The following is a 27,631-nucleotide window of genomic DNA, read 5'->3' on the forward strand; positions in this document are numbered from 1 at the left end:
CGGGCAGTGCAGGACGGAGACCAGTGCACGCATCAGCGGTCCGGCGGTAACCGGTGCCTGTGCCCTGGGGCGTCTTGTGCGGCGGGGCCTGCGGAGATGCCACGCAGATGGCTGCTGTGCACAGGACAGCACCGTGGGCTGCAGCGGGATGGACGGGGACACTCAGACGGGCTGGCGAGCAGTGTGCGCATGCGGCTGTTGAAAGGACCCCTAACAACCGTGTGCTAGCTAAGCGGTCTTAAAATCCCGTTAGACAGCTAGTGAGTATTTTATGTCATTATTGTGAAACCCCTGAGTAAGCAACTGCAGGTCACAAATGGACGCCCAGAAGCAGGACATAGCTCTCGATCACGCGCCCCACACACGCGTCCTAGGACGCAAGTGTACCGCACAGACCGAAGTCCACAGGCTGGCTGTGCGGGTCGCTGAGTAGCCCAAGGCCGGTGCTCTCCGATCAGACGCGTCAGCTCAGCTAGCAGAAAGATGGCTTAAAACGTACTTTACTCATAAACACTAAATTTCAAAGCATAAAAACGGGTGACAGTTCACCTCGAAAGGAAATGAACCATGAGGGTGGGGGAGCTGAAGAGTTGTAAAACCTCTGACTGAAGTCAGAAGCAACCGACTTTAACCAGGGATTCCGAAATGCACCACTGTGCCACCGACTTCTTGCAGGACATGATACAACAGTTCAGTAGAATAAACACACACACAGGGTTTCTTCGGAGAGTCTCCAAAACGTCTCACACCGTCGTATACTGCCCCTGAAATGTGTGAGCTCCACAATCAGATTAAATTTCCTTAATAAGATACCCTTTACTTCAGCTCTTTTACTTACTTCCAATTGAATAAAGAAAAATGTACTTTATTTATTGGTCCACATCACATTTTTTTAAATAAAAAAACTTTTCCAAAAATATAAAAGCGAGAGCATTAACCTTTTGGATATACACATACAGACAGTTAGTAATTACAAAAGAAGCCTGCAAACTGGCACACAGTCTGATGAACCCAGCCTTCCCAAGCCAGCCCCCGACGTGACCTGCTCGACATTCCGAGCCCACGTCTAGAACTCCCTGCGGAGCTGAATATCATCTCCGCCCCCAGCGAAAGGGCTTCCCTCCAGCAAGACACTTTGAGCAGGATTAGCTATAGCAGTCGAATGCACTCTCAGAGGACAAAACAGTTGCCATCGCCGACAGGACTGGGTTCCGTCAGGCTAACTCACCGCCTGCCCCCACCCCAGCACCAAGCCCGGCTCCTCCTCAGGGACAGGGGCAGACACATGGCAACTGTGTGCACGGAAGCGCCCTGGAAGGGGTCAGCCAAACGTTACCAACTGCAGTATCTCTCGATTCCTGGAAGCCACGTTACCTTTTCCCTCAGGACCTCCCTAAAGGCTGCTCCTGAAGAGGGACCCTGAGATGTTTGAGCAACAAGAGCAGGGTGCCCGTCTTCCCTGCGCTCGCTGTCCGGGCCAGCGAAAGCCCAGGCGTCTGTCTGGACATCTTGGCCGGGTAAGGGGAGAAAGCCTGAGCTATCTTTTCTCTTTGCCCCTTTCTGAGACACTGACTGAAATTTAGCACGAATTAGGACTTGCACTAAAACAGAGAAGCAAATACTGTAGATTCAGGAGGAAGCTCTGCCTGCGCCCAGCTCCGGGTCGGGCTGACCTTACTGTCCAGTACGAGGCTCATTTTCTAGTTCTTGTTACTCTCAGAGCTGTACACATCTTGGGCAAACTTAATACGCTCCAGGGAGGAAAACACCGAACACATTGCCCTTTTCTGTAGTGTTGGAAAAAGGTTGAGGAGAAAATGGAACGTATTCAGATTACCCTAATCTGGGCTCCCAGTGATCCCAGATAATATCAAACCCTTCTTCCCCAGAAAACTGGGTCGTACCCCAGCCGCACCTATATAAGTGTGAAACGGCCACGCCGAGCAGCTTTCTTTGCGTGTGTTCGCAGCTTCGAGGGCAAATGAGGTATATTCCGGGGGCCCGCTCCCTCCCCACTCGAGTTCACCTGAGGCGACAGCGAGCACCAGCAGGTGATGAGAGGGTCCTGCTTCGCAACACTCACAGTTTCCTGGTTGCATCCTTCCCAACGACAGGATGTCTGATGTGTCCTCACTCAAGCAAGGCACAGGCAAAGGTGGGCTGCTTTCCAGAGCTATGTCAAGGGCAGCAGCCCCTTGGGCCGCCCTCATTTGCACACCAGCCAGAGAGGGAGAGCCCCGCCGACTACTCGTGGGAGGGGAACGAGCACACACACACCCCTTCGGAGAGGCCAACAGGAAGTGCTAAAATACAAAATAATCAGTGTCATTTTAGCATCATTTTTCTCCCCAGCCTTAAAACATTTGATGTTGCTTTTCTAAGTTTTAGCCTTTTCCAAAAGTCCTTCTGTGAGCTGCTTCATTAACTTGAGCTAAATTAATGCCCCTTTGTCTAAAGACAGATGGAAGACAAAACCAACACCACTCCCGACACTCACCTCTCTAAGGAGGGGCTCCCTTTGCCCTCGGACCAGCACCCCCTGGGGCTGCTTAGGCAGCACTCACCTGTGCTCCGCAAAGGAGCTCACCTTCTACCCTGGGGAACCCCTCACAGTGGAAATGCCCTTCCGGCCACTCGGAGGAGGCGGCCTTTCACGGGGAAGGCCTATGGCCCCTCTCCCACACCCTCTACGGTGGTGTGGCCTCCTGAGACCAGGGACACAGTCCCCATGTCACTCTCTCCAGGGGAATGTCTACACAAGGTGATTTTATGAGAGGCTGACATCCCAGCAGTCAACCGTGGCCCGGTCCCAAAGCTCGGGAGATGGACAAGCAGCGGCATTTAGCTTGCTGCGAACAGCTGGCGACTAAACCCCGCTGCTCCAGAGCACACGGGAACCACAGCGCCTGCCTGCAGCCGCGGCTGGGTGCCGTGCTGGTTCGAGGAAGGCTGCCAAGTAAACCTGGTCCTTCTTGTTCTCCTTTTAACTGTTTTGCATCCACAACCGCCTCTTCCTCTTTGAAAAAAAGGACACATCAATGAGTTCATGCAGAAGACTGGATATTCGGTAAACTTGAATAGAATCTCATGGTTCTTCAAGTCTCTGTGCACAAGAATCACGTGACAAGTATTCAGATGCAGAGTCCTGAGTCCCCCCCAGTGATGTGGTTTTCAGGTCAGGGCGAGGCCGGGAGTTTGCTTTCTGAACAAGCACCCCATGTGCTTTTGATGCAGAGGTGGTCTGGGTCCCACCTGTTCCTCTACTTGGAGGCTGTGTCACGGTGAGCACATAAATCCCTCACTTTTGAAACCAGGTAACAATCCCTGAATGTCACGGCTTTGCTGTGCAGTCCCCTTGCGACATGCATGGGAAAGCACGGGAACAAGAGTGGGCGCTGGAGTACACCTGGACCGCACAGGCTCACTTCGCCCATGGAGCCACAAAGAAGAAGGTTCTCTGAAGAACGTCTAGGGCCGGCAAACTCGACATTGCAACAGCTTCCACAGAGGGGCTCTGCTCTCTCCAGATTTTTAGTCTAATTCTGAGGTGACAGAGACACACTGGCTATGAGCTGTAGTCCTTGGTACAGAATTTGCTCGCTTGCAGCTTGGGTTTGGGTGGCCTGTTAAAACTCAAAGCCAGAAACAAACAAACAAACAAAAAACAGTACCAACAAATTCATTCGTCAAATCTGCTCTTGTAACTTGCTGTGCAAGTCTATACAACAGCTATGATTTGGTTTCCAGGAGGCCCTTTGAACTGAAATATATAGCACCTTGATTTTTAAACACACAAAACACATATAAGCATTTTAAAAATTATACAAAAAAGCATTAGGCTTTGCTTCCTCCTCTCTGTGCCTGCAGGTAAGGGTGGAGAGGGCTGAAGCTGCTGCTGGAACAGAAGTGGGGCAACAACACACGGCAGGAAGCTCGATTCCCTGAAGGCAGGTGGTGCGCGGGCCCGCAGACGTCATACCACCTCGTCACTCTCCAGTCCGTGCACCTCGTATAAAGTGTCCAGGATCGCCAGCTGCTTTTCCATGGCAGGGAGGTAGAGGCTGAGGTCCCTCTGCATCCCGGCACTGAAAGCTGCTTTCTGGTGGTCACCCTCCTTTATGCTTAAAGCAGCCACAAAATCTTCATAGGATGGCGCTGCCCTCAACGCTAGCTGCAAAAGAATGGCCCGTGAGAGTGTGCAGCACGCCTCTTGCGCACGCTTTCCTTTTACACACACGTGCACGTGCAAACACACACACACACAGCTGAGCAGAGCAAAAGAAAAAAATAGGAATACACCCTTCGAATTCGTGGACTCTAAAATTTTTTTGAAGCACCAAATCAAATAATTTTAAGGCTCAAAGAAGTCCGTATGTGCTTGGGGCATCTTGAGGATGAATAACGCCATTAAGTCAGGGAATACAGAGAGAGCAAGTTTAAGAAAAGCTCCCTTCATTCACAGTGTGATCCAGAGTATTGCCCTTGACCCGTCAGGACCTACCCATGTGCAGGCTGCTCCCCCAGTCCTTGTCCCCACCTGGCCTGTGTTCCAGAGCACTTCTCTCCTATGGGGGCCTCACCTTCATACCTGCGTGTCTTTGCGTGTCTCCTATGTCCCCCACATGGATACTGTTTCCTCTGCACTCTTGACTGACTGTTTTCTAAGAAAGAAGGGAGCTCACACTTGTTGTTCGCTGGTGCACTGTGCTTTAGTGCGTATCTGTACAGGAACCGTGCAGTTTCTGTCCCTATTTCACAGACGAAGGTCACATCGCTAATGAGTGACCAGGCCAGGACCCGCGGGGGACCGCCTCTGCGCTTTGTCAACCGCACCCTCACACCACATCGCTGTCCTGACAGGAGATTTCCAGGGCCTTTAAAACTCCCTTCCTTGGCAGACCACCCGTTCCCTAAGCTCACTTAAAACGGCCACCTGGTATCCACCGGGTCGGCTCTGCTGAGATCTACGGAGACTTTTTAGAATCCTGAATTATCATTCTGGAATTATCATTCTTTCTGGAGCGTCCTTATACTCTGAATTTGAAAGCCTTGAGAATCAACTGCCCCCACCACACACACAGTGTTTGCAATTGGAGAGGGCTGGTAGTTACCCTGCCTGGGCCCCAGCACGGGGTGGGTCAGGAAGACAGGGGCTCGACTCCCGAATCCTTCCCGTGTTAGCTTGAGGAATTTAAGCAACGTGCTTAACCTCCTAGAACCTCAGTTTCCTCATCTGTGGCAGAGAACAGATACCACTTCCCTTATTTGAAGGGCTGATGGGATATGTGCTCATATGATGTACTTAATGCATTGCCAGGCACGTAGTAAATACTCAGATAACAGCAGGAGTACAAGGGAGAGAGCGGAGAATGAAGAAAAGGCCATTATCCAAAGTTAGGATGTGAGAAAAGCTCCTAGAACTGAAGGATATGAGAGTCCAGATTTAAAGACCCACCCAGTGCTTGGTGTAAGGGATGCTGAAGACCAGAAGGGGAAGGTCATGAAGTTTCAGAATGTGGGGATAAAGAAACGATCCCAAACACATCCAGAAGAAGATGAGGAACAGTTTATAAAAAATGGAACAGGAATTAGAATAACATTAAAGTTTACAATAGTAAGAGTGGAAGATAGAGGACAATAGACATATGCCTTCAAAATTCTGAGAAAAAATTATTATTAGCCTACAATTCTATACCAACCAAAGCCTCAGTCCCGGAAAAAAAGGGCAGAATAAAGACATGTTTGGGCACGCAGGCACTCAAAAATTGAGCACCCTGCGTCTTCCCTAAGGGAGTGCTGGAGAATGGGTGGATTAGACTGAGGCACGGGGCCTGGGGAATGAAATTTTGGGGAGGGGGGTTCAGTGTAGAGAAACTTGTGAGGAGGATCCCGGGCAACAACAGCACAACAGGCCTGAGGAACTAACTCACGCTGGAATGTGAGTTTAGGAAGTTCTGAAACGGAAGTCTCCAAGAAAAAACCCCCATAATTCTATACTTGTGAGTTCGGAGTGATGGTGACGTGAGAGATCTGATGGTGCAGGGGAAATATAAACCACATAAGAAAGAACAACAATAGAAGAGAGCCCCGTGGAATTCTGGTTCACCATCACCATATTAACTTGTGATTCACGACATTGGGATGGTGGAGGCAGTGGGGGTAAGACAGCGAGCTCTAAGAGAGCTGAATTCTAGTCTCTAGCAGGAGGCGGACCTTTAATAAGTACAAGTGATAAAGCCACAACGAACAACAAACACGCTCAGGATCTCGGAGGTTTTAGAAGAAAGGGCCACAGTTGTTGGAAGTGGCAGCCCCTTGGGGGTAAGCCTGGGAAGTCGGGAGCAGAAGAATCTTAAAAACTGGCACCTTTAAAAAACTTATCGGCAATAATATCAAGAGCCTTCAAGATGTTCTTGCTGTGTAACTTTGGATGTACCACCTCAGCCCTTTGGCTCTCAGGCTTTTTCCTCTATAAGCAGGGAAAATAAGAGAGCTTGCCTCAGGGTTGCATTAATAACTTTACGTACATACAGAACTTAAAACAATACCCAGTGCATGGTAAATGCTCGACTTCTAAGTTGTGGTTATAATTATTAGCATTAGACATAGCAATTCTATTTCTAGGAACCTATGACAAAACAAGAGGATTTTTTACTCGAAAATGTATATGAACGTGTGCTGTTTTATCTGTAATAACAAACTTAGAAACAGCTTAAATTTCCAACAGAGAGGGTTGAGCAAATAAATTATGGTATCTCTATAGTAGAGAAATACTGTGCAATCACTAAAAGTAACGGTTTTCAATTATTTCAATGGACTCATGGCGTTTAAAAAGGGTCACAGTAGAATCTATTAAGTATGGGGGGAAGGAATACAAAATTGTACTGCAAGCTACACATCAACAAAATTTATATGTATGTACAAAGTATACAAAGTGAAGATAATTATGTATATAATATAAACATGTAGATATAGAATAAATACTTGTAAGTAGATCTATATTTAGATAACATAAAATTAAATGGAATATTTAAATATATAAAATATACAAAAAGCTAAGAAGGTAAAATGCAAAAATGGTTATTATGAAGGGAAGAGAATATAGACAATTTCAATTTTTTCCCCTTTCTATTCTTCTGTAACTTCTACAAGGTATTACGATGTGTCTAAATTCCACCATATGGGGGAAAATGCCATAAAGACTCATGCTTACGATAAATTTTCTACTATAGCTGCATTCTTGTTGACAATTTCTCTTTGATCATTAATATTTCAGCATGTAACTTTACTTTCACACAGAAAAATAACACACTTATGTTTCTTGCACACGGGGCAACTCGATGTTCTTATGCTTTGTCATCTCACGAGCGGCCGTGGGTGCCAGACAAGCCATCGCGGCATTTGCTCAGGGAGGTGATGCGGCAGCGGCGTCCGCACTCTACTTACTCACCAGCTGTCCCGACCATTCTGTCTCCACTGCAGAGGCTGTGACGTGGGGAATGGGCCAGGCCTTTGCAGACCACATCGGGGTTTGGACCTGGGCTCTGCCATAGCCTCACCATGGGACTTTGGGACTGGGATTAGCAGTTCTGAAGTTCTGAAGTAGTGGGAGTTAGTCCTGAGGATTACCGGAAATAATAAGCATGGCACGGCTGGCACAATGCCCAGCACACAGCAGGTGTCTGAGAGCTCACGGTGGCTATTACCATGATCACTGAACATGCACAGAAAGTAAGTGGGGGCAGTTCGTAGCTGCCACTGGTCTGGCTCCTATTGATCTTCGTGCTTTCAAAAAGGATTTCATTTCCAGTAAAGTTTGGTTTCTTCCACTGTAAATTTTCCCCACTTTCTTTACCTGCCTCCTAATAAATCATGATCTAACGGTTCCTAAAGTAGGCAAATGATGTCTCCTATCCTTTTAATTAGTAAAAAGCACCACCTGCAAGGCTATTTCTATCCCCCATCTTCCCAAGGACACTCCTGCTCTACGAGGTTTCCTAGTGTCCCCCCCACCCCCTGAGCCTCTTCATGGCTGCGTCAGATGGACACCGGCCTCTCCCGGGTGGGAGAGCCACAGCATCAGGCCCCTGTGGACGGGCTCCACACAGCAGGCTGAGGGCTTTGCTGGGGGCTCTGTTTCCCAGGCATGTGTTCATCCCAGGCCAGCATGCTGGGAAGCAGGGAGTGGCGCACACAGGAGTGGAACACACGAATACAAACACCTTCACGATGAAAATAATTGGGTAAGAAGAGAATTCTGGCCCTAGCTGCCGACATACCTGATTCAGTTAGTATTCAATGAAATTCAACTAAGGAAAAAACAATCAAAATTTGAGAATGGACAAAACCGAACACAACGGGCAGCAGAGGGGCTATGAGCCTGTGGACACCACTGGCTGCCTCCCCTCAGTGGTGAGCACTGGGTGGCTCCTGCCTCCTGCAACAGGTGTGGAACAGGGTACAGAACGGGGTTAGGCTAAGAACCCCCAATCCCTGGGAATACAGGAAACCCCTCTGACTAACCCAGCTAGGGTGCTGGGGAAGCTTATCATGCCTGCCCAAGAAGCAGAAAGCCCCATGGGAAATGGGAGCTCAAGGTGAATATTTAAACTAAGGATACTGGCCAGTGGCTCCTTGGTCATATGGGTTGAAAGGGTGTAGAAGGACCCCCTTGGGACCCCTCATGACCTCCCGCCATGAGGAGGTGCCACGTGGTTTTGGATTAAGAGCTGGAGAACATGGCTGCATGGCTGATGGAGCTGGGGACTGTGGGACCTGTCCAGCCTCTCCCAGGTTAATGGGGGGTGCCTCAGATGCTGAGCCACGATCAGCAATGTTAAGCTGCGGACTTCTTTCCCTAAGAGATGGTATCTGGTTGGCATATTCTGAAACTAGCTTGATTTAGCAAAAGGGAGGCAGGACTGTGTGTGTGTACATGGATGTTTAAAGGAGAGTGGGATTTAATGGCAAAGTTCTGCCATTATTCTAAACCTGTAAAACTTTTAAATAAGTAATTCCTTTCCTTTTTGCCAAACTGGCATGGAGAGCCACAGAATTTTTTGGTGGCGGGCAATAGAACCCAGAGGTCCTGTTATACGACCTCTGCGCCGACACTCTGCACTGCCTTATCTGCTTGAAAGGCAACCACTTTGGAGGCAAATCTCCACAGGCCGCTGGGACTGGGTGGGGCAAAGCAGACTCTGTAACAGTCTTCTGCTCCAGACACTTTTTATCGCCAACATTTCCACACAACAGACACCAGAGGACTTAAATAAGCAACATGTTTTTCTTATTCCGGAAACCCAAGCACACAAAGACACCACGCACACAAAACAAACAAAAGCAGCTCTGCTGGGACCCTCAGGATATCAGCAGGCAGAAGGTTACTTACCGCAAAAACCCCTCGGACGACCCAGCCGTGGTGCTGCCGTAGGGTCTTTCCGTAGGCGTTATCTGGAAAAAGGAAAAGCCCCGCGAGGGGCAATTTCATCAGAATTTGCCGTGCTGGTCGTATCGCACCCTTTCTCATGTACGCAGGAGCGAGGTCCTGCTGGTGTTAGGGGCTGATGAAAGACGTCTAATTATGAGATCACGTGCACCAAAAGCCTTGAGTAGTACAAGTACCAGCACCACTTAAGGAATGCTTAGATTTAACACAGGATGTAAAGGTATTTTAAATCATAACAAGGGTGGGGTGTGGTTTCCAGGCCTGGCCAGACTTTGAGGACCTTTGCTGCCACATGAAGGATGCCAACCCTCTCCCCTAAGGCACGGTGGCAGTTTTATAAAAATATCACTTACTGCTTTGTTCTGATTTCATAAGTAATGCATTTTCATTGTTACAAAGATGGAAAACACAAAAAGGGGGAACTGAAGAAACCTATGCAGTCATGTCTCTCGGAGGTAACCACCGCGGGCATTCTGGGGTAGACCCTCTTAGTCTTTTTCCTACACAGAGAGTGTATTTTCTCTGACTAACAGTCATGACCTGTCTCATCTGGGGTCATGGTACTGAAGTCACAAGGTGAGACTCCTGTTTCTTTACAGCGCCCAGTAAATGTAGTCCCCCGGCCCCTGAGCCTTTAGCTGCAAGCCCCCTGGCCGGACAAACCGCCTGTTTACGAGGGCTCTGGATCCGGTGCTGTGCCAACCTCAGAGACTTCATACCTTTCCTACACTTTGCCATTTAAGTCAACCGTCCAAAAAAGGCCAGAAATCTTTTTCCATGCCCCCTTCTACAGGGCAGCCAGAAAGCAAGGGCGCTGGGAGTCTGAAGAGTATAGGCAGGCAGCCTGGTCTACGGAAGAGGGAGTGTTTGCAGAGCAGCATGGTCTGAGACCTCCCTCCTGGCCCTTCTGGGCGGTAGCTATTCCTCGTTGTGTCTGCACCCTGCCAGACAAGAGTCCCACAGGGAAAACTGTGGGCCGGGGGGCCTAACGGGAGAAGACGGTGACAAAGACTTTGGGCTGGGATCTGACTCAGGCCCAGCAAGACCACTGCTACAATTTAACACCAACAAATAAAATTAAACTCATCAAAAAAAAAAAGATTTGCCAAAAGTCCTTAGCTAACTTCTAGGGCTGCAAATATCCCTGCCACATGAGGCTGCATTAAAGTAAGATGAGGTCTAAGCCTGACCTATTTCGGTTACCCAGAGATTAGATAATGAAATACATTAATCTTCATGGTAATACCCATTCATTATCATAATGCGTGTTCTGTAATCTGGAAGTATTTTTGGTGTCTGAAAGACATAAATGATACCCTTCTCCCAGTTCTTTCAGACGTGTCACTTCCTCAGAGACTGAGTCAAACTTCCCGAGCAGGAAGCCTCGAGAATCAGTCACCTTGCTCAGTTCTCTTCGTTTACAAATGACGAGACAGAAAACCCAGAGAGACAGTGACTTGCTCAAGGTCACAAAGCTTAGAGTAATGAGAACTTGAGCCATTCTTGTCACATGGAACCATTCTGCCAAAAACTAACGTTTATCCTTTACATTACAAAACAAAGTAATAAAAATGAAAAACGCACTTTTTCCGGCCATTTCTTAAAAAAACTGGTAACCAACCTCAAGGGAAAAGTCTCAAAACACTCAAACTCATGGAGATTGAATAGCATGCTATTAAACAATGAATGGGTCAAGAATGAGATTAGGGAAGAAATCAAAAAGTTTCTGGAAACAAACAAAAATGAACTTACAACAATCCAAAATTATGGGACATAGTGAAGGCAGTCCTGAGAGGGAAGTTCATAGTGATACAGGCCTACCTAAAACAAATAGAAACATTTCAAATAAACAACCTAACCCTAGGCCTACAAGAACTCGAGGAACAACAACAAAGACAACCCAGAGCAAGTAGAAGGAAGGAAATAACCAAGATCAGAGCAGAATTAAATGACATCGAGACTAAAGGAACAATTCTAAGGATCAATGAATTCAGGAGCTGATTCTTTGAAAAGATAAACAAAATCGACAAGCCTTTAAGCAGGCTCATCAAGAAAAAAAGAGAGAGGAGCCAAATAAACACAATCAGAAATGAAAGAGGAGAGATTACAACTGATACCACAGAAATACAAAGGACTATGAGCCTGTAAGAAAGTAAGTAAGTAATTTTCTTACTTTCTTTCGAAGTAAGAAATTACTTCGAAGAACTGTATGCCAAGAAATTTGAAAACCTAGGTGAAATGGATACATTTCTAGAAAAATATAATCTTCCAAAACTCAATGAAGAAGAAGCAGAAAGCCTGAACAGACCAATAACACCTGATGAAATTGAAACAGTAATCAAAAAGCTTCCGACACACAAAAGCCCGGGACCAGATGGTTTCACAGGAGAATTTTACAAAGCATTTAAGGGAGAGCTAACCCCCATCCTGCACAGATTATTTCAAAAAATTCAAGAAGATGGAAGACTCCCAAACTCATTTTATGAAGCCAATATCATCCTAATCCCCAAAACCAGATAAAGACATAACAAAGAAAGAAAACTTCAGGCCAATATCGCTGATGAACATAGATGCTAAAATTCTCAACAAAATATTGGCAAACTGCATCCAGCAATATGTTAAAAAGATCATACACTGTGATCAAGTGGGATTCATCCCAGGGATGCAAGGATGGTATAATATTCACAAATCAATAAACGTAATACAACACATAAACTGAACAAAAGACAAAAATCACATGATCATATCAATAGATGTGGGAAAAGCATTTGATAAGGTACAACACCCATTTATGATAAAAATACTCAGCAAAGTGGGAATAGAGGGAGCATTCCTCAACATAATAAAGGCCATATATGAGAGACCTACAGCCAATATCATACTCAATGGACAAAAACTTAGAGCTTTCCCACTAAGATCAGGAACAAGACAAGGATGTCTGCTTTCACCACTCCTATTCAACATAGTACTGGAAGTCCTAGCCACAGCAATCAGACAAGAAAAAGAAATAAAAGGCATCCAAATTGGAAAGGAGGAAACAAAACTGTCATTGTTTGCAGATGATATGATAGTGTACCTAGAAAATCCTATAGACTCCACCAAAAAACTACTCAACCTAATAAATGAATTTGGCAAAACAGCTGGATACAAAGTCAATACTCAGAAATCAAAGGCATTTTTTGTACACCAACAATGAAACATTAGAAACAGAAATCAGGAAGAAAATCCTATTGATGTAGGAACAAGAAAAATAAAGTACCCAGGAATAAACCTAACCAAGGAGGTAAAAGACCTGTACTCAGAAAACTACACAACACTGAAGAAAGAAATTAAGGAAGACACAAACAAATGGAAGCAGGTACCATGCTCATGGATTGGAAGAATTAACATAATCAAAATGGCCATACTACCCAAAGCAATTTATAGATTCAATGCAATCCCTATTAAAGTACCCATGACATATTTCACAGATATAGAACAAACATTTCAGAAATTTATATGGAACCATAAATGACCCCAAATAGCTGCAGCAACTTTGAGAAAGAAGAACAAAGCAGGAGGGATCACAATACCGGATATCAAGCTGTATTACAACGCCACTGTAATCAACATAAAAACAGGCACATAGACCAATGGAACAGAACAGAGAGCCCAGAAGTAAACCCAAGTCTCTACGGTCAATTAATATTTGACAAAGGGGGAAGAAGCATAAAATGGAATAAAAATAGCCTCTTCAACAGATGGTGTTGGGAGATCTGGACAGCTACATGCAAAAAAATGAAACTCGATCACCATCTTACACCATACACAAAAATAAATTCAAGGTGGATAAAAGACTTAAATATAAGTAGTGACACCATAAAAGTCCTAGAGGAGAACATTGGCAGGAAAATCTCAGACATTCTATGCAGCAACATCTTCACGGATATGTCCCCTAAAGCAAGGGACATAAAGGAAAGAATAAACAAATGGGACCTCATCAAATTAAAAAGCTTCTGCATGGCTAAAGAAAACAGCATAAAAATGAAAAGAGAACCAACTATTTGGGAAAAAATATTTGCCAGTGATACCTTGGACAAGGGTTTGATCTCCAAAATATATAAAGAACTCATATGACTCCAGGAAGACAAAAAAAAAACAATTAAAAAATGGTCAAAAGACCTGAACAGACACTTCTCCAAGGAAGACATACAGAGGGCACAGAGACATATGAAAAGATGCTCAGCATCACTAGCCATCAGAGAGGTGCAAATTAAAACCACAATGCAGTACCACCTCACACCGGTCAGAGTGGCCAACATAAACAAATCAACAAACAAGTGCTGGTGAGGTTGTGGAGAAAAGGGAACCCTAGCGCACTGTTGGTGGGAATGCAGACTGCTGCAGCCACTGTGGAAAACAGTATGGAACTTCCTCAGAAAACTAAAAATGGAACTGCCTTTTGACCCAGCAATTCCGCTGCTGGGATTATACCCTAAGAGCCCCGAAACACCAATCCAAAAGAACCTATGCACCCCAATGTTCATAGCAGCACAATTTACAATAGCCAAGTACTGGAAGCAACCTAAGTGCCCATCAGCAAATGAGTGGATCAAAAAACTATGGTACATTTATACAATGTAATTCTACACAGCAGAGAGAAAGAAGGAGCTTATACTCTTTGCAACAGTATGGATGGAACTGGAGAGCATTATGCTCAGTGAAATAAGCCAGGTGGTGAGGGACAAATACCATATGATCTCACCTTTAACTAGAACCTAGTCAACAGAAGAAAAAAGCAAACAAAATATAACCAGAGACATTGAAATTAAGAACAATCTAACAATAGCCAGAGGGGAGTGGGGAGGGGGTAGTGGGGAGAGGGTTTACAGGAACTACCATAAAGGACACATGGACAAAACCAAGGGGGAGGGTGGAAGCAAGGGAGGGAGGTGGGTTTGGCTTGGGGGGTGGGAAATGCAGACAAGTGTAATTGAACAACAATAAAGTAATTAAAAAAAAAGATGTCAGGCACAGCACAAAATGTCAAAACAACTCTTCAGTTAAGGACAAACACATTTCTGGCTGGAGTTATTTATAATTCTGTTTTTTATCCTTTTAAATGGCTGACATTCTAAAGCAGGAGTTAACCTGTGATTTGGTAACAGTAACAATGACAATTTAAAGTAAAAAAAAAATTGGGACCTTATTCTGTTTATGGAAACAATACAAATGTGATTTCTTTACTGGAAATTCAAAAACTCACTGTGAGGTATTCCGAGATTGTGAGAACATCCTTCCTATTACTATTGGTGGACAACTATTCTGTCCAGAAACTGAATATACGAGATAGCGTTTCTCTATGATAAATCCATAATTGGTAACAATTTGTAAAGTTACTTTGGGTTGTAGTGAAGACAAAGGAGAAATTCGAGTCTGAGTTTGAAGAGAGAGCTGAGGAGGTAGACGCCAGAGCAAGGAGAGGCAGACTGGACCCTTCACGGAGCCCAGGAAACAGCAGCGACCGCCTGGGCTGTGCAGGCGAGCTAGGCTAGCAGTCTGTAGGGAGGAGTCGGGAGCCGGGGAAGGTTTGAAAGCAAATAAGCAGCGAACAAATATGAAACATCATACAGAGTGAGAAAGGAAGAATATATATAATGTGACACCAAGCATATGAGTTTAAAATACACAATGAAATACTACATACTGTTGAGGGACACACAAATATAGAGTAAAAGTATGAAAACGTGCATTATATAACGACAAACAGCAAACCCCGGATGAAGACCTTCTCTGGCAAATGAGGAGCTGTGGGGCCAAAGGGGCGGCACACGGGGGCTGTACTGAACTCTTTTACATATTTGGTGAAGTGGTAGGTGTTTATTAAATGTGTGAAAGACTTAAAAAATACCGAGCTGCTAGAAAATCCCCTGTGAATTCTTTATAGTGACTAAGCTTCAGGCAAAATGAATTGTCTAGGGAAAAGTCAACCAGTCACCAGGGGGCAGAGGTGAGACAAGTGCCAGGGACATGTTAGGTGACTTCAGGTACTGTCATGATGGGAACTGGTGCTGAAGCGGGCTGTAAGGAGTTTTGGAGAGAGCACAGCCTGATTCATGTTCCACAGTATTTTCAGAATAATTAGTGCCGTTACAATTGGACACTAAGTATGTCCCAGTATGAGTTCCGGTTTTCTCACATAGCTCTCCTGGTCCGTGAAAGCCTTTCATATTAAACACACAACGGAGCACGCTGGAGCTCTTGGTGGGGTTAATATTTACCTGACATTTATGGGGCCATTCCAAGGGGAGGGATGCGGCAATATGCTGTCCCGGGCTGGGGGCACAGTGCAGAGCATGTAACATTTAGTACAATGGTGCATGAAATGCCAGAGCAACTTGCCTTCCTTCCTCTTACGAGGATGCTCTCTGTGAGCTCTTTGATATGGCATCTGTGGATGGAGGGGCTCAGCTACAGGCTGGGCCATTAAACATATCTGCCTTGTGGAGCCAACTTTTCCTGAGAATGACCTCTAGAGAACGTCACAGGACACTAAGAGTTCACAGCAGCTCTTGGCATAAGACCACCACCCAAATCCCCCTCTAATCATCATTATGGGGAAGCCACATGATGGAGCAAATACAAAGGGGCACCAGTATAAAGCCCAGACGCCGGGAACTCATTCTAGGTCACAGAGCTGCAGAACAATGACTGTCCGTGCGTCTTCCAGGGAGTGAACAGGTGCCAAAGCTTCTGTTATGTCACTTAGGACTTTCACATATCATCTACCAACTTCAAGGCCACGAAGATTACACGTTTTAGGAACATCTACCTCTATATCTTCCTTAAGTGGTGTTTTCAAATTTGGGAGTGCCATTCAGTGACTAAAGGTTTATCTTTAATTTATTCCTGTCTTGCTGTTCTAGGTTGGGAAAAATTTTCATTACCATGAAAGGAAGGCAGAACTGACTGATGCTGAGGATAACTAAGGGAGCTTCCACATCCTGGCTCTGCACCTGCGGGTCTCGCACTTCAGCAGGGAGAGAATCACCTCCATGAGTTGTTAACACAGATGGCTGGGCTCTGCTAGGCTCTCTGAGTTGGTGGGCGTCGACTGGGGCCAGGAAGTCTGCATTTCCAGTAAGTCCTCAGGTGATAAAGATGCTGCTGTCTTTGGACCACTTTGAGAACCACTGATCTAGATCTGAGACGCTAGGGGCGCTGCTTGCCCTCTCCGCACCCCAGTTTCCTTGCTGTAAAGGGGAAGTATTGGGAAGAGTAAATGGAGTGTTTATCAGGAACCCGCTGTCGTACCTGCAATGCATGCACTCTAAGCAGTCGCTGTTATTACAGTAACTCAAATCCAATTTTAGAATTTAAAAACATACAAGCTAATTTGCCTATGTATGGCATATAACCTGACATACACTTTCTTTTACTCACATACTCAAACTCCCTCATTTCAGGTAAGATATCAGTTCTACTTATAAAGGCTGTGATTTTGAAATGAGAAAAGAGAAGATGTGAACACAGCAGAAATATGCATGGGGAGCCTATGGGCTGTAAATAGTTAACATGGAAACACTTCTCATAAAACTGTATGTTTGCACAGAGCTGCTCCTGTCTGTGCTTGGAGGGGAGGGTGGGTTGGTTAGGGAAACCTCTCTCCGCATTAACCAGCAGCAGGAAACTAGGGATTCCCATAAGGAAGGTATGATTTAAGTCAGGAAAACCTCTGGAACAATTCTGAACATCAGATGCACATCTCAGATCGACAGCCCCCTTTCCTTCCCACTGAAGACAGCGCTGAAGGGGAAACGAGGAAAGGAAAAGCTGAGATCGGCTGTGAACTATCTCAGTTCTGAAGCAGCATTTGCTCTTCAAAGTCTCTCTTCACAGAGTCAACATTTCCTGGTCTACTTTTGTCAGAAGTAGGGGAGAAAAGGGGGCCAACATAGGGCTGGAGGCAGGACAGAAAGGGTGTAGCCTTCACTTCCTCCCCAACTCTGGGTGCAAAGCTTTTCTTTGCACTTGCTAGTGCCCTGCAGGCAGCTGGGTTAGCTTCCGCCCAGCCCCGACCCCCTCCCCAGCTCCGGCAGAGGGGAAAGGAGATTAGCATTCCCCTCTACCCCTCCCAGACGGCCACACACAGCATCGGCATCGCGTGACAGGCCCCCTGCCGCATCCAGCAGGTGGAGGAGTCTTCCTCCCAGCGTGAAATGCCCACACTCTGAAGAGGCATTTGTGGTTTGGCACCTGAGCTTTATGAACTTTCCATTTCTGGTTTGAGACCAATAAACCCCATTTCCGGGCGGGGTGGTCACCAACCTCAAGTGTCCTGATGGTAAGAACACAAATGGCAATAGGAGCTAGTCTCTACTAAGTGCTTATCAGGTGCTACTTTTCTGATCTTTTCACATGCACGGAACTATTTCATCTTTACAGCAACTTTGTTAGGAAAATTGTATCATCATTCCCATTTCACAGATGAGAAACTGAGAAACACAAAGGTTAAGTAGGATGACTAAGGGTACAACGCTATGGAGTATGAGGTGGAGTCCAGAGAGCCCGTGGTCTGAACCGCTCCACACACCTAAGAGTTCCAGACGCTGGGCGGGGCGTGGGCAGTTACGGGGGATACACTTCTGGTGCTGAAATCAGGACACAAGGAGGGGAATGCATCTGAGACTGTCCTGGAAGTTCAGGGATGTATGAGAAACCCCAAAATGCAGGTGGCCCCAGCATGGTGGAGACTTCTTGTCAGGGAAATGAGGACCCTGCAGGCAGGAGCCCCAAAGGGACCCTGATTCAAACTCTCTGTGGTCTTGGCAAGCATGTACGTCTTTCTGAATTCTGGTTACCTCACCTGTACAAATGGACCGATGTGAGGGGTAAGTTGTCTAAATTCTTCATAAAGTGTTACAGAAACATCAGTTTTTACTGTTCCATGGCACACTGGCAAGTTTCTAGACAGAAAAACCTGGGCAAATCACATGGGGGCAGAATCCCTCAGGCCTCCTGGCTCAGAGGGAGGACTAGCAGGAGAAGGTAAGGTCCCAGAGACTGACAGAATGCTGCAGGGGACACTGGCCCCCCTGCCCAACAGAAGCTAGTGTCCAATGCATCTTTCACTATTTGTCATTGTGGCTACTTAGAGTGTGACCCTGGGCTGCTTCTCTACACCCTAACAATACAGGACTTCAAAGTAATAGGGAACTGCACTCCCCAACTCTCCTCCATCCCCAGGCCTCAGGGCCCACGCTGGAAGAATTTCTCATGGGGCAAATGTGAGCGCTCAGCCACTCTGTTAGGAGCACTATGAGGATGCTTCCAACCCTTAAATGTTTTTCAAAACTGACCCGATAGATACATGGATTGAGCACCATGTTCTAGTCCTTTGACCAAGGCCCTGACCCCAGGCCCAGCTCTACCACTACAATAATGGGGTACGTGGGCAAGGGAGGAGCACAAGACTTATCTTGCTCCAGAGCAAATTCCAAGGGTTCCCCACCCCCTCCCAAACTAGCTTCTCTTTGGATATTTTAGAGGACTGTACTGTATTTGAAGATCAATTCAGGAAGAACAGACTTCTTGGAAATGCTAGATTTTCCTATGAAGAGATGGCTCTCTATTAATTTTGCTCTTCTCTAAGATACACTGATTTTTATAACTTAGTTCTAGGTTACTAGGTGACTATCTCATGGGTTCTTTTTAAAGAAAGCATATAAGAAAGAAACAATTAATAATAATGAACAAAAAAGAAACAAAATCGAATCCTGAAAAGCAGGGATTTCCCCTCCACCCTCTCTCTCTGGCTCCATGGGTCTCCACTCCACATTCTGTTCAACTGACCAATCAAAACGTAGGGAACGCTTACTCAGGGCTGTCTGGATGTCCTTTTCTCCATTTTTCACTTCTGTTAAAAATCCTTTCAAAAATTTAAGACCTCTAGAAACAAAAAAAGAGGAAGAAATGTTAGTTTCAAAATTCACTTATGTTCAATGGGTAGAAAGAGAGGGCGGGTCGCAGCATCTTCTCCAGCAATACCTCGGGCATGGCAGGGAACAGGTGAAGCCATGTGGCTGTCCTTTCTGAGTTCCGTCCCTGTCCTTGCCCTCGACTTTGCTCTGGCCCTTCTTATCTGATGCGGCTCAGCAGTGGTCTTCAAAATGTGGTCCCAGGGGACCGCAGCTTCAGCATCACCTGGGAATTTGCTAAAGCGGATGATTCTGGGCCCACTGCAGACGTACTGAATCAGAAACTCTGGGTTTGGGCTGGAGCATCTCTGTTTTTAACAAGCCCTCCACATGACTCTGCTGTCCCTGGAGTTTGGGATCCACTGATTTAAATCAAAACCAGTGAACTTTTTTATGTTTATTGTTAACAATGTTTATCACCATCAAGAGAGAGGAAAAAAAAAACCCCCCAAAAAGTGGTCTTCTTTTCCGTTAGACCCTCTAGAAAGGCTGTGCAGTGAAGTCAGGTCCTTCACTCAGAAGTACTCTCCCTTCCATGACAACGGTTTTTGCAGAATTTTAACTGTGGCCCCTGCCTCCGCAGCAGCCTCACCTCTTCAGCCACAAGAGGGCTTCGGTAGCCGAGTTCCTGACCTGGGCCACGTCCGCCTCCACCTCGTGCAGCACGATCTTCTGGAGGGTGGCAAACTTCTCCTTGTTGGTGATGAACTTCTGATTCACTTTCTGCAGGCAAAGCAGGGGGGAGACCTAAGCTCAAAATGCTAAAGCAACCAAGCCAATCGGTATAGCAACTGAGACTTTTCCGTCTGTCACGCAGACCTCTAAGAGATCAAAGTAAATGTGGCTTCTGTTACTTTCTTCCCTATGTTTGCAGGTAATGTTATTTTTGTTTAAGAATTCTTATGAGGCTTAACTACAATTAAATGGTTAGTTCTCAGGGTTTTAAAGTAGTCTTTTTAAAGTGTTTTTTTCTGCCCCAGGACCTCTCTCCCAGCTGTCCTGTACCATAGCTCTGTACTTTCTGTTCTGAGATCAAACTCAGTAATCATTCGTTTCTGAAGGAGATTTCATGCAACTATTTCCTCCAAGTATACACTCTCCCCAGAGACGAACTAGTACATTCACCTTAATATTTCCAACGAGATCCATTTTAACAGGAGCAAACACCGTGGGGCCAAGTTTGTCTAAAGGAGAAAATTAAAAACACCTTTGAAAAAGCATTTTATTTCAAGTGGAAAACATATTTTTAGTGTGTCAATAAATTTAGCAGGTTCCCCCCCCACCAAAAAACTAAATAACTTTTGTTTTGCCTTTAAATCATTTTCTAAACACAAGTAAGCTTCAAAGGCTTCTAGGATACTACCCTGAGGTGAGTAACTATGACAAGGCCCTAAGAGGCAGGTAAGGATAATTTTACACACTGAGAATCAGCGGTGTAGCCTTAGGGCCGCACGATCCAATGTGAGAGCTGTTACATTTGTGGCCACTCAGGGCTTGCAGTGAGCCAGTCCCAACTAAGTGTGCTGTAAGTGTAAGACAGCTACACACCAGAGTTCAAAGACTTAATGCCGAAGAAGAATGCAAAATACCTCATTAATGATTCTTTTACATTGATTACATATTGAGATAGTATTTTGAATATTCTGGGCTAGATAAAATAAATTATAAAAATTAGTTTTATGTTTTGTTTTACTATTTTATGTCCATGCTAGAAAATTTAAAATTATACATGTGGTTTGAATATTTCTGGTGGACAAGAACAACTGAAAAAGTAACATAAGTGGGTGTAGCTAAAGCCAAAAAAGAAAATATAATGGAATTCTAAGAAATACTTGAGAGATCCAAAAGAAAGACAGGAACAAAGATAGGTAGGTAAAAAGCCAAAGAGGAAATATTATTGAATACTAAAAAAATAACATTAATTGGCTACAAGTCAAAAAAAGAGTAAAAAAGGAACAAAAAACAGATAGGAGAAATATTGGGTTGGCCAAAAAGTTCGTTTAGTTTTTTCCATACTATGGCTCTCGTAGTGCTTAGATGTTTCTAACTTATTTGAAACAGTTCTGTTAGATTGTATTGTGGTAGCTGTCATATCAGTGTATGTTTAAAAAAAATCAAAATTAGTGAATTTTTGTGCAGCCATTTTAATATTGAAGATGAAAGAAGATACGAAGCATTTATAGTATATTATGCTTTATCATTTCAAGAAAGGTAAAAATGCAAAAAAAGATTTGTGCAGTGTGTGTAGAAGGTGCTGTGACTAATTGGACCTGTCAAATGTGGTTTGCAAAGTTTTTGGTCCTATCGACATTTTGGCCAAATAATTCTTTGCTGTGGGCCTGTCTCATATATTGGAAGGTGTTTAGCAGCACCCCTGGCCTCTACCCACTAGAAGCCAATAGCGGGAGATAGCTGACATACTCAAATATCCAAATCAATAAAGTTATTGGTGAAAATGAAAAATGTGTCTTTTATCTTATGGAAAAAACTAAGCAGAATTTTTAGCCAACTCAATAGAAAATAAATAACAAGGTAGTAGACTTATATTCACTCAAACAATATAATTCACTGCATTAACAAAGTACAGGGGAAAAAACCATGATTATTTAAATAAATGCAGAAAATATATTTTAAAATTAACTCATTCATGATTATCAAAACTCAATGTACAAAAGTCCATGGTATCTATATGCTATCAACGAACAACTGGAATATAAAGTAGTTTTTACAATGGCATCGACAACCATAAAATTCCAAAATTTATTCCTAATGAAATATGTGTAAGACTTCTACACTTAAAAAATGATACAAACATTGTTGTGAAAATGACAAACACCAGGGTGAACGGAGCGACAGAGCGTGCTCAGGGGTTAGAAGACTCAGTGGTTAAGGAGTCGATTCCCTCCTTGGCTTACAGACTCAGAGTAATCTTAATCAAAATACCAACAGGCGTTTTCATAGAAACTGAAAAGCTAAAACTTATTTAGACATGCAAAGGACCTAGAATCGCCAAAGCAATCTGGAAAAAGAACAAAATTGGAAGACTTCCATCACCTGACCTCAAGCCTTACTGTAAATGCACAGTAATAGGATCCAGAGTATTGGCTTAGGAAAAACTAACAGATCACTCAGATGGGAGAGAGAGTCCAGAAACAGACCCCCATGCAGGTCAGCTGATTCTCAACAAAGCTGCCAAAGTAATGTAAAAGGGAAAAAATGTCTTTCAACAAGTGGTTCTTGAACAACCGGACATAAGAAGAAAAATAAAAGAAAGAATCTCAACACTTACTTCACACCATGTACAAAAGCTAATTCCAAGATGGTAACAACAGATGGAAACAAAACCGAAAGAGTGCAGGAGATGGCACGGGCGAGAGCATCGTCATAAGCTGGGGGTGAGCAAAGATTGCTAGGATGCTGAAAGCACTAACGTAAAAGGAAGAAAACAGATCAATTGGGTTTCATGAAAATTAAAAACTGTGCTCTTCAAAAGACAGGCTAACAAAACGGGCCGCACAGTCTGGGGAAAACATTCACCACGCACATGTCTACACTGGAATGTTACTCAGAATGTATAAAGAACTTTTAGAAGTTAATAATAAAAAGAAAATCAACCAACTTTTAAAAATGGATTAAAGATTTTCATATAATTATATGAAAAAGTGCTTAACATCATTAGTTGTCAGAGAAGTGCAAATGTAAGCCATAAGATACCGCTTAACACTCACGGGAATGGCCGAAACCAAAAGTACTGACGCCACCGACTGCTGGTGAAGAATGCGAAGCAACCACAACACACACATACTACTATAGGAAGTGTACGGTTGTGCAAGCAGTCTTTATAAAGCTAAACACACGAACCCTGGGAATCATCAAGTCCACGCCTCGGTATTGGCTCAAGAGAAAGGAAAACGCATGCCCACAGACACAAAAGCATTCAGAGCAATTCCATGTATAACTGCCCCCAACATAAAAGTACCCAAATGTCTACCAACAGAAGAATGAATGAGCAAATTCTTAAATTCATTTAATAGACCACTGAGCATTAAAAAGGAACGATCTGCTAATACTTGTGACAAGGACAAAAACATGATAGTGAGAGAAAAAGCCAGCTGCAGAAGGGCACACAATATGGTTTTATAGATGTGAGATTTTAGAACAGGTAAAACTAATCTATGGTGACAGAAAGCAGCAAAATCGTTGCCTCAGGCCGGGTGACAGGCTGGGGACTGACCGGCAGAGGGAACACTAGAGGCTGATGAAAACCTTCTCGGTCTTGTCAGAGACATAGGTTACGTAAGCAGGTGCCTTTGTCAAGACTCATGAAATCGTAACACTTCAGTTATGCAAGTTGTACTGTGATTAAAAAAAAAGAAAGATGCCGAGTTAAATGGGTCGTGTAGCAAATTTCAACACCTTAGCAATTCCAGTACTCCTGACTATAAAAAGTAAATGTAGTTTGAGCTTAAATAAATGTATACCTCTATATTTTTTTGAGCTTTGAGAAAAAGTTTTAACTGGTAACACTTTTCACATAGAACCAATGGATTTGAAGGTCTGTTCCTCAACGACTTTCACTTTCATTTTTAATTACGATTTCTAGAAAACAGAATTCGCTTTTTTTTGTCACACTACTGGAAGGTCAATATTTAATCACGAAATGAGAATATGCGATAATGCTTCAGGTCACGCATTTTCTCTGCATGTGGCTGGCGATGTGAAGAGGCAGCTGGGAAGGGCCGCCTCGCTACACGCACGGTGCGGGCTCTCTATGCGGCACAGCGACAGGGAGACAGGCTCTGGGGGTTGATGGACTGAAGGCCGTGCAGCGATCTTACCCAGTACTGGAACCACAGCATAGCACGATGCCAAGAACGCTTCTGTGGGAATGCCGCTGTCTTCCAGAAGTTCGATGTCGCTAAAGCTAAGCAATTTGGTAGTAAAAAGGAGGAAAAAAATGCAAACATTAGCACCCTGTGCAGCTCAGAGGCAGTCATGAAAACAGCTGCCCCTGCACAGGGCAAACCATGTGTCTGGTTTCACACATAAGCCCCAGTGACTGTTTTTCTATTATAAAACAGTCTCATGAGAACCTCATTTTCCAAAGGTCAATCTTCAGAACAAGCCAAAATTTGTTCACGGAATATACTCTCACAGTCCAATGCCTTCTCGCCCACAGCTTCAGACAAGGTGAGCAGTAACACGGGAACTTGGGCTGCCCACTGTCTCTATCCCGCCCGAACACACCATCCCTGAAAGGAGCCCCAGGGCGGATCTTGCGGAAGGTCTCCAACCTTGGGGGTTTAGAGAGCACAGAATACCTGGTGTTCATGGTACTAAAGAAAGTCGGGATGACTTCTTGGCCTTCTTCCCAGCGGGGCTGCAGAGAGCTACCTGAGGGGCTCGGCCCTCGTGGTGCCGAGTTCTTGTGATTTCCCAAGTCTTCCTCTCCCTCGCCCTTCATGACTTCACCTTGGGCTGCAAAGTAAAGATACTTATTGCTAACCCATTACTTATTACAAAAATATATGTATGTATTCATTGTCAAACATTTCTAAAATGCAGAGAGGTACATAGAATAAAAATCAGTGAAGTACTCTACACACACATATATACATACACACACAAACTGGGTTTAAAAATACGTAGATTTGTATCGTGCTTGCTTTCACCGACGTCTCAAAAATATTTTCACTATCATTAAATACGCTGCAAACCATGCCTCTAATGGCCACATACAACTGCATCATGCTCGAGTGGAGGGCATTTATGTGGTTTCTAGATTTTCACTTCCAGAAATAGCCATTCCTCACCATTCGTGTATTCTGGCTTTGTGAGTTGGCCTACTTGCTAAAGTTTATTCGGCGTTCGAAAACCAGTGCTTCCAGCACTTTTGCAGTTATTTGTGGACATGTGCAGAGTGGTGAAAAATGGAGTCACCTGACAGATGGGTTCCCAGCTAAGGTTGAACAAGGTGACACTCTGCCTTCTTATTTCAGCTCCCACGCTGCACACAAGGGTTTATTTAGTGCTACCTTTTGTGCATTTTGTCGCTGACTTCCCTGTTTAAAAGGGCCCCCGAGGGCTGTGCTGTCTGGTGTTCCTAAGCACAAGAAGGCTGTGACGTGCCTTACGGAGAAAATACGTGTGTTAGATAAGCTTCGTTCAGGCATGAGTCGTAGAGCTACTGGCCATGGGTTCAATGTCACTGAATTAACAATACATATTAAATAAGGTGTCTTTAAGTAGAAACACCCAAGACAAGGCTATATATTGATCAGCCGACAAAAGTAGTCGACAGAGGCTTTGCAGAAACCTAACTTGCGTTTCCCCTCGGAGCAAAGGTTCAGCGGCTGCTGACTCAGTGTCTGCAATGACTATAGGACAGAACTACCACGAATAATGAGAACCAACTGTAATGTCATAAAGAACATCCCTGTCCAGAGATTTGTCCTTAAATATGACTATTCCCTGTGGACAAATTCCTAGAAGTGAAATTACGGGTCAAACAATAATACTGTTTCAAGGGAAACTGTCCGTCTTTATTATTTACCCAAGGGACAAGACTTCAGTGATGGGTGGATCACTTGCCTTATAGTAACAGTTATGAAAATACATCTTCTTTTTCCCCAACTTGTCTGGAAAAATGGAGTCTCTTACTTCAAGGGAAATGAGGAAATTTTTTTTCACTTTATTTTCAACAGAGTTATTAAAAACTGATAACACAATTCAAAGCTCTACTACAGCTGTGGGTTTTAGTGGTTGGAGCCAATGGAATTAGCACATCTGAAAGGGACTGTGGCCTGATGAACACAGAGAAGGCAGGGCGAGGGCCTGGTGGCGGCCAGTGAATCCTGACTGAGTCAGGCCTCACCAGAGGCCAGGAGGATGGAAACCTGGCCTGCCACAACCTGACACACTCTTAAGTCCGATATCATAGTCTCAGTTCGAAGGACTTGGATGTTCAGAGTAGGCCAGTGAAATAAACACGCACGTTCTCTAAAAAGTCAGTGCAGACTGCTAGGCGCACTGCCGCCCACAGACGTCTCGGCCAAGACCAACGAGTGGAAAGTCGCTCTTCTTCCTGCTCTTCAGCCTGTGGTCAGATGGTGACTGACACGTGGCCTGACATCCAGCTAACACATCTGCCCCAGGAGCCGCCCAGTATGCGGCCTTGAGTTCACTTCCCACCAAGTGTCCCATGATGGACAATGGATCAAACCACCAAACTCCTAAGGTGGTTCAAAGGTTTGCTTCAGACTTTAATTTCGTTTTTACCTGTTACATTATCATCTGCATTCTCCTCACTTGATATGCTGCCATCCATCTCTGCAGATTTCAAATATAAGGAACTCTTGTTTTTCGTTAGGATTTCTTCATCGTCATTTATCTCTATATTTAAAGATCCATTTTCACAATTGTTTAACTCCATTTGCCTGGAAATTTTTTTTAAAAGGAAAGGTCAGAAGGTCCAATTATTTGGTGATAAACAGATTGTTCAGGTGGATCTTATTCTGAGGGGAGGGGAAGGGTTTACATGGATTAAACAGAGCTGTTCGATCAAGCCAGTCTCTCCCCAGCCCTGCCTCCCACGCAGGCACCCGCCAGTGACTGAGCAGGCCTGTCTCCAGGCAGAAGCTGAGAAATCAAAGAGCCATTCACAGCTCTTCGCTCTTCCTGCACCCTCCTGGGGCTCAAACTTCCTGCTCCCCACCAGAAACAGGAAGTAGTCATTGACAGTCCTTCGTTTTCAATCAGCTTTCTACAGGTACCACATTTAACACTTTTCTCATTCTCTTCTTCGGCCTCTCCCTGAAAGGTGTTTTCTCTCCTCAAAATCACCTTGTTAAATGTGACAAAGCTCTCAAAATCACCAGCCACCTCCTTGTGTTTGCCTAGCAGCTAACTGTCTGCAAGCCACATGCTGTGACCAGAGAAGAATTCTCCCTGCAAAGTATGTGTGACAGGTAAAAAACGGGGGTGGGGGGGGGGTGGAGAAGACATCCTAAGGATGTGTTGCTCTTCGGGGTAACAGAAAAGGCAATATAACATACAAGTGGAACACCCGGTTCTCTAAAAGGGACAAATATGACACCTTATTATAAGTGCTTAGGACCAGCTAAACTAGAACAAAAATTTTCTGCTCATAAAAACAAAGGGGAAGGGTCCAAGCTACATGATGACTCCAAGAAAGACATTTATTCTCTAAAGAAATATCATATTCCAA

The 27,631-nt window shown here is 44.7% G+C and overlaps 1 protein-coding gene across 1 annotated transcript in view; it reads right to left on the minus strand.

Moving 5' to 3' along the window:
- Positions 1-3,237: 3,237 nt before the first annotated feature.
- The window catches only part of PLEKHA8 (pleckstrin homology domain containing A8), a 52,476-nt gene continuing 28,082 nt past the window's right edge, over positions 3,238-27,631 (minus strand). Inside the window, exons 7-14 of the mRNA XM_024562931.4 lie at positions 26,683-26,840; positions 24,726-24,882; positions 24,243-24,328; positions 20,530-20,588; positions 19,997-20,127; positions 19,305-19,375; positions 9,392-9,453; positions 3,238-4,171 (exon numbers count right to left, since the gene is read on the minus strand). Of these exons, the coding sequence (XP_024418699.2) occupies positions 3,974-4,171; positions 9,392-9,453; positions 19,305-19,375; positions 19,997-20,127; positions 20,530-20,588; positions 24,243-24,328; positions 24,726-24,882; positions 26,683-26,840 (922 nt within the window). The 3' untranslated portion in view covers positions 3,238-3,973. The remainder of the gene's footprint in view (positions 4,172-9,391; positions 9,454-19,304; positions 19,376-19,996; positions 20,128-20,529; positions 20,589-24,242; positions 24,329-24,725; positions 24,883-26,682; positions 26,841-27,631) is intronic.

Source organism: Desmodus rotundus, chromosome 6, assembly GCF_022682495.2.
Source record: "Desmodus rotundus isolate HL8 chromosome 6, HLdesRot8A.1, whole genome shotgun sequence".
NCBI lineage: Eukaryota > Metazoa > Chordata > Mammalia > Chiroptera > Phyllostomidae > Desmodus > Desmodus rotundus.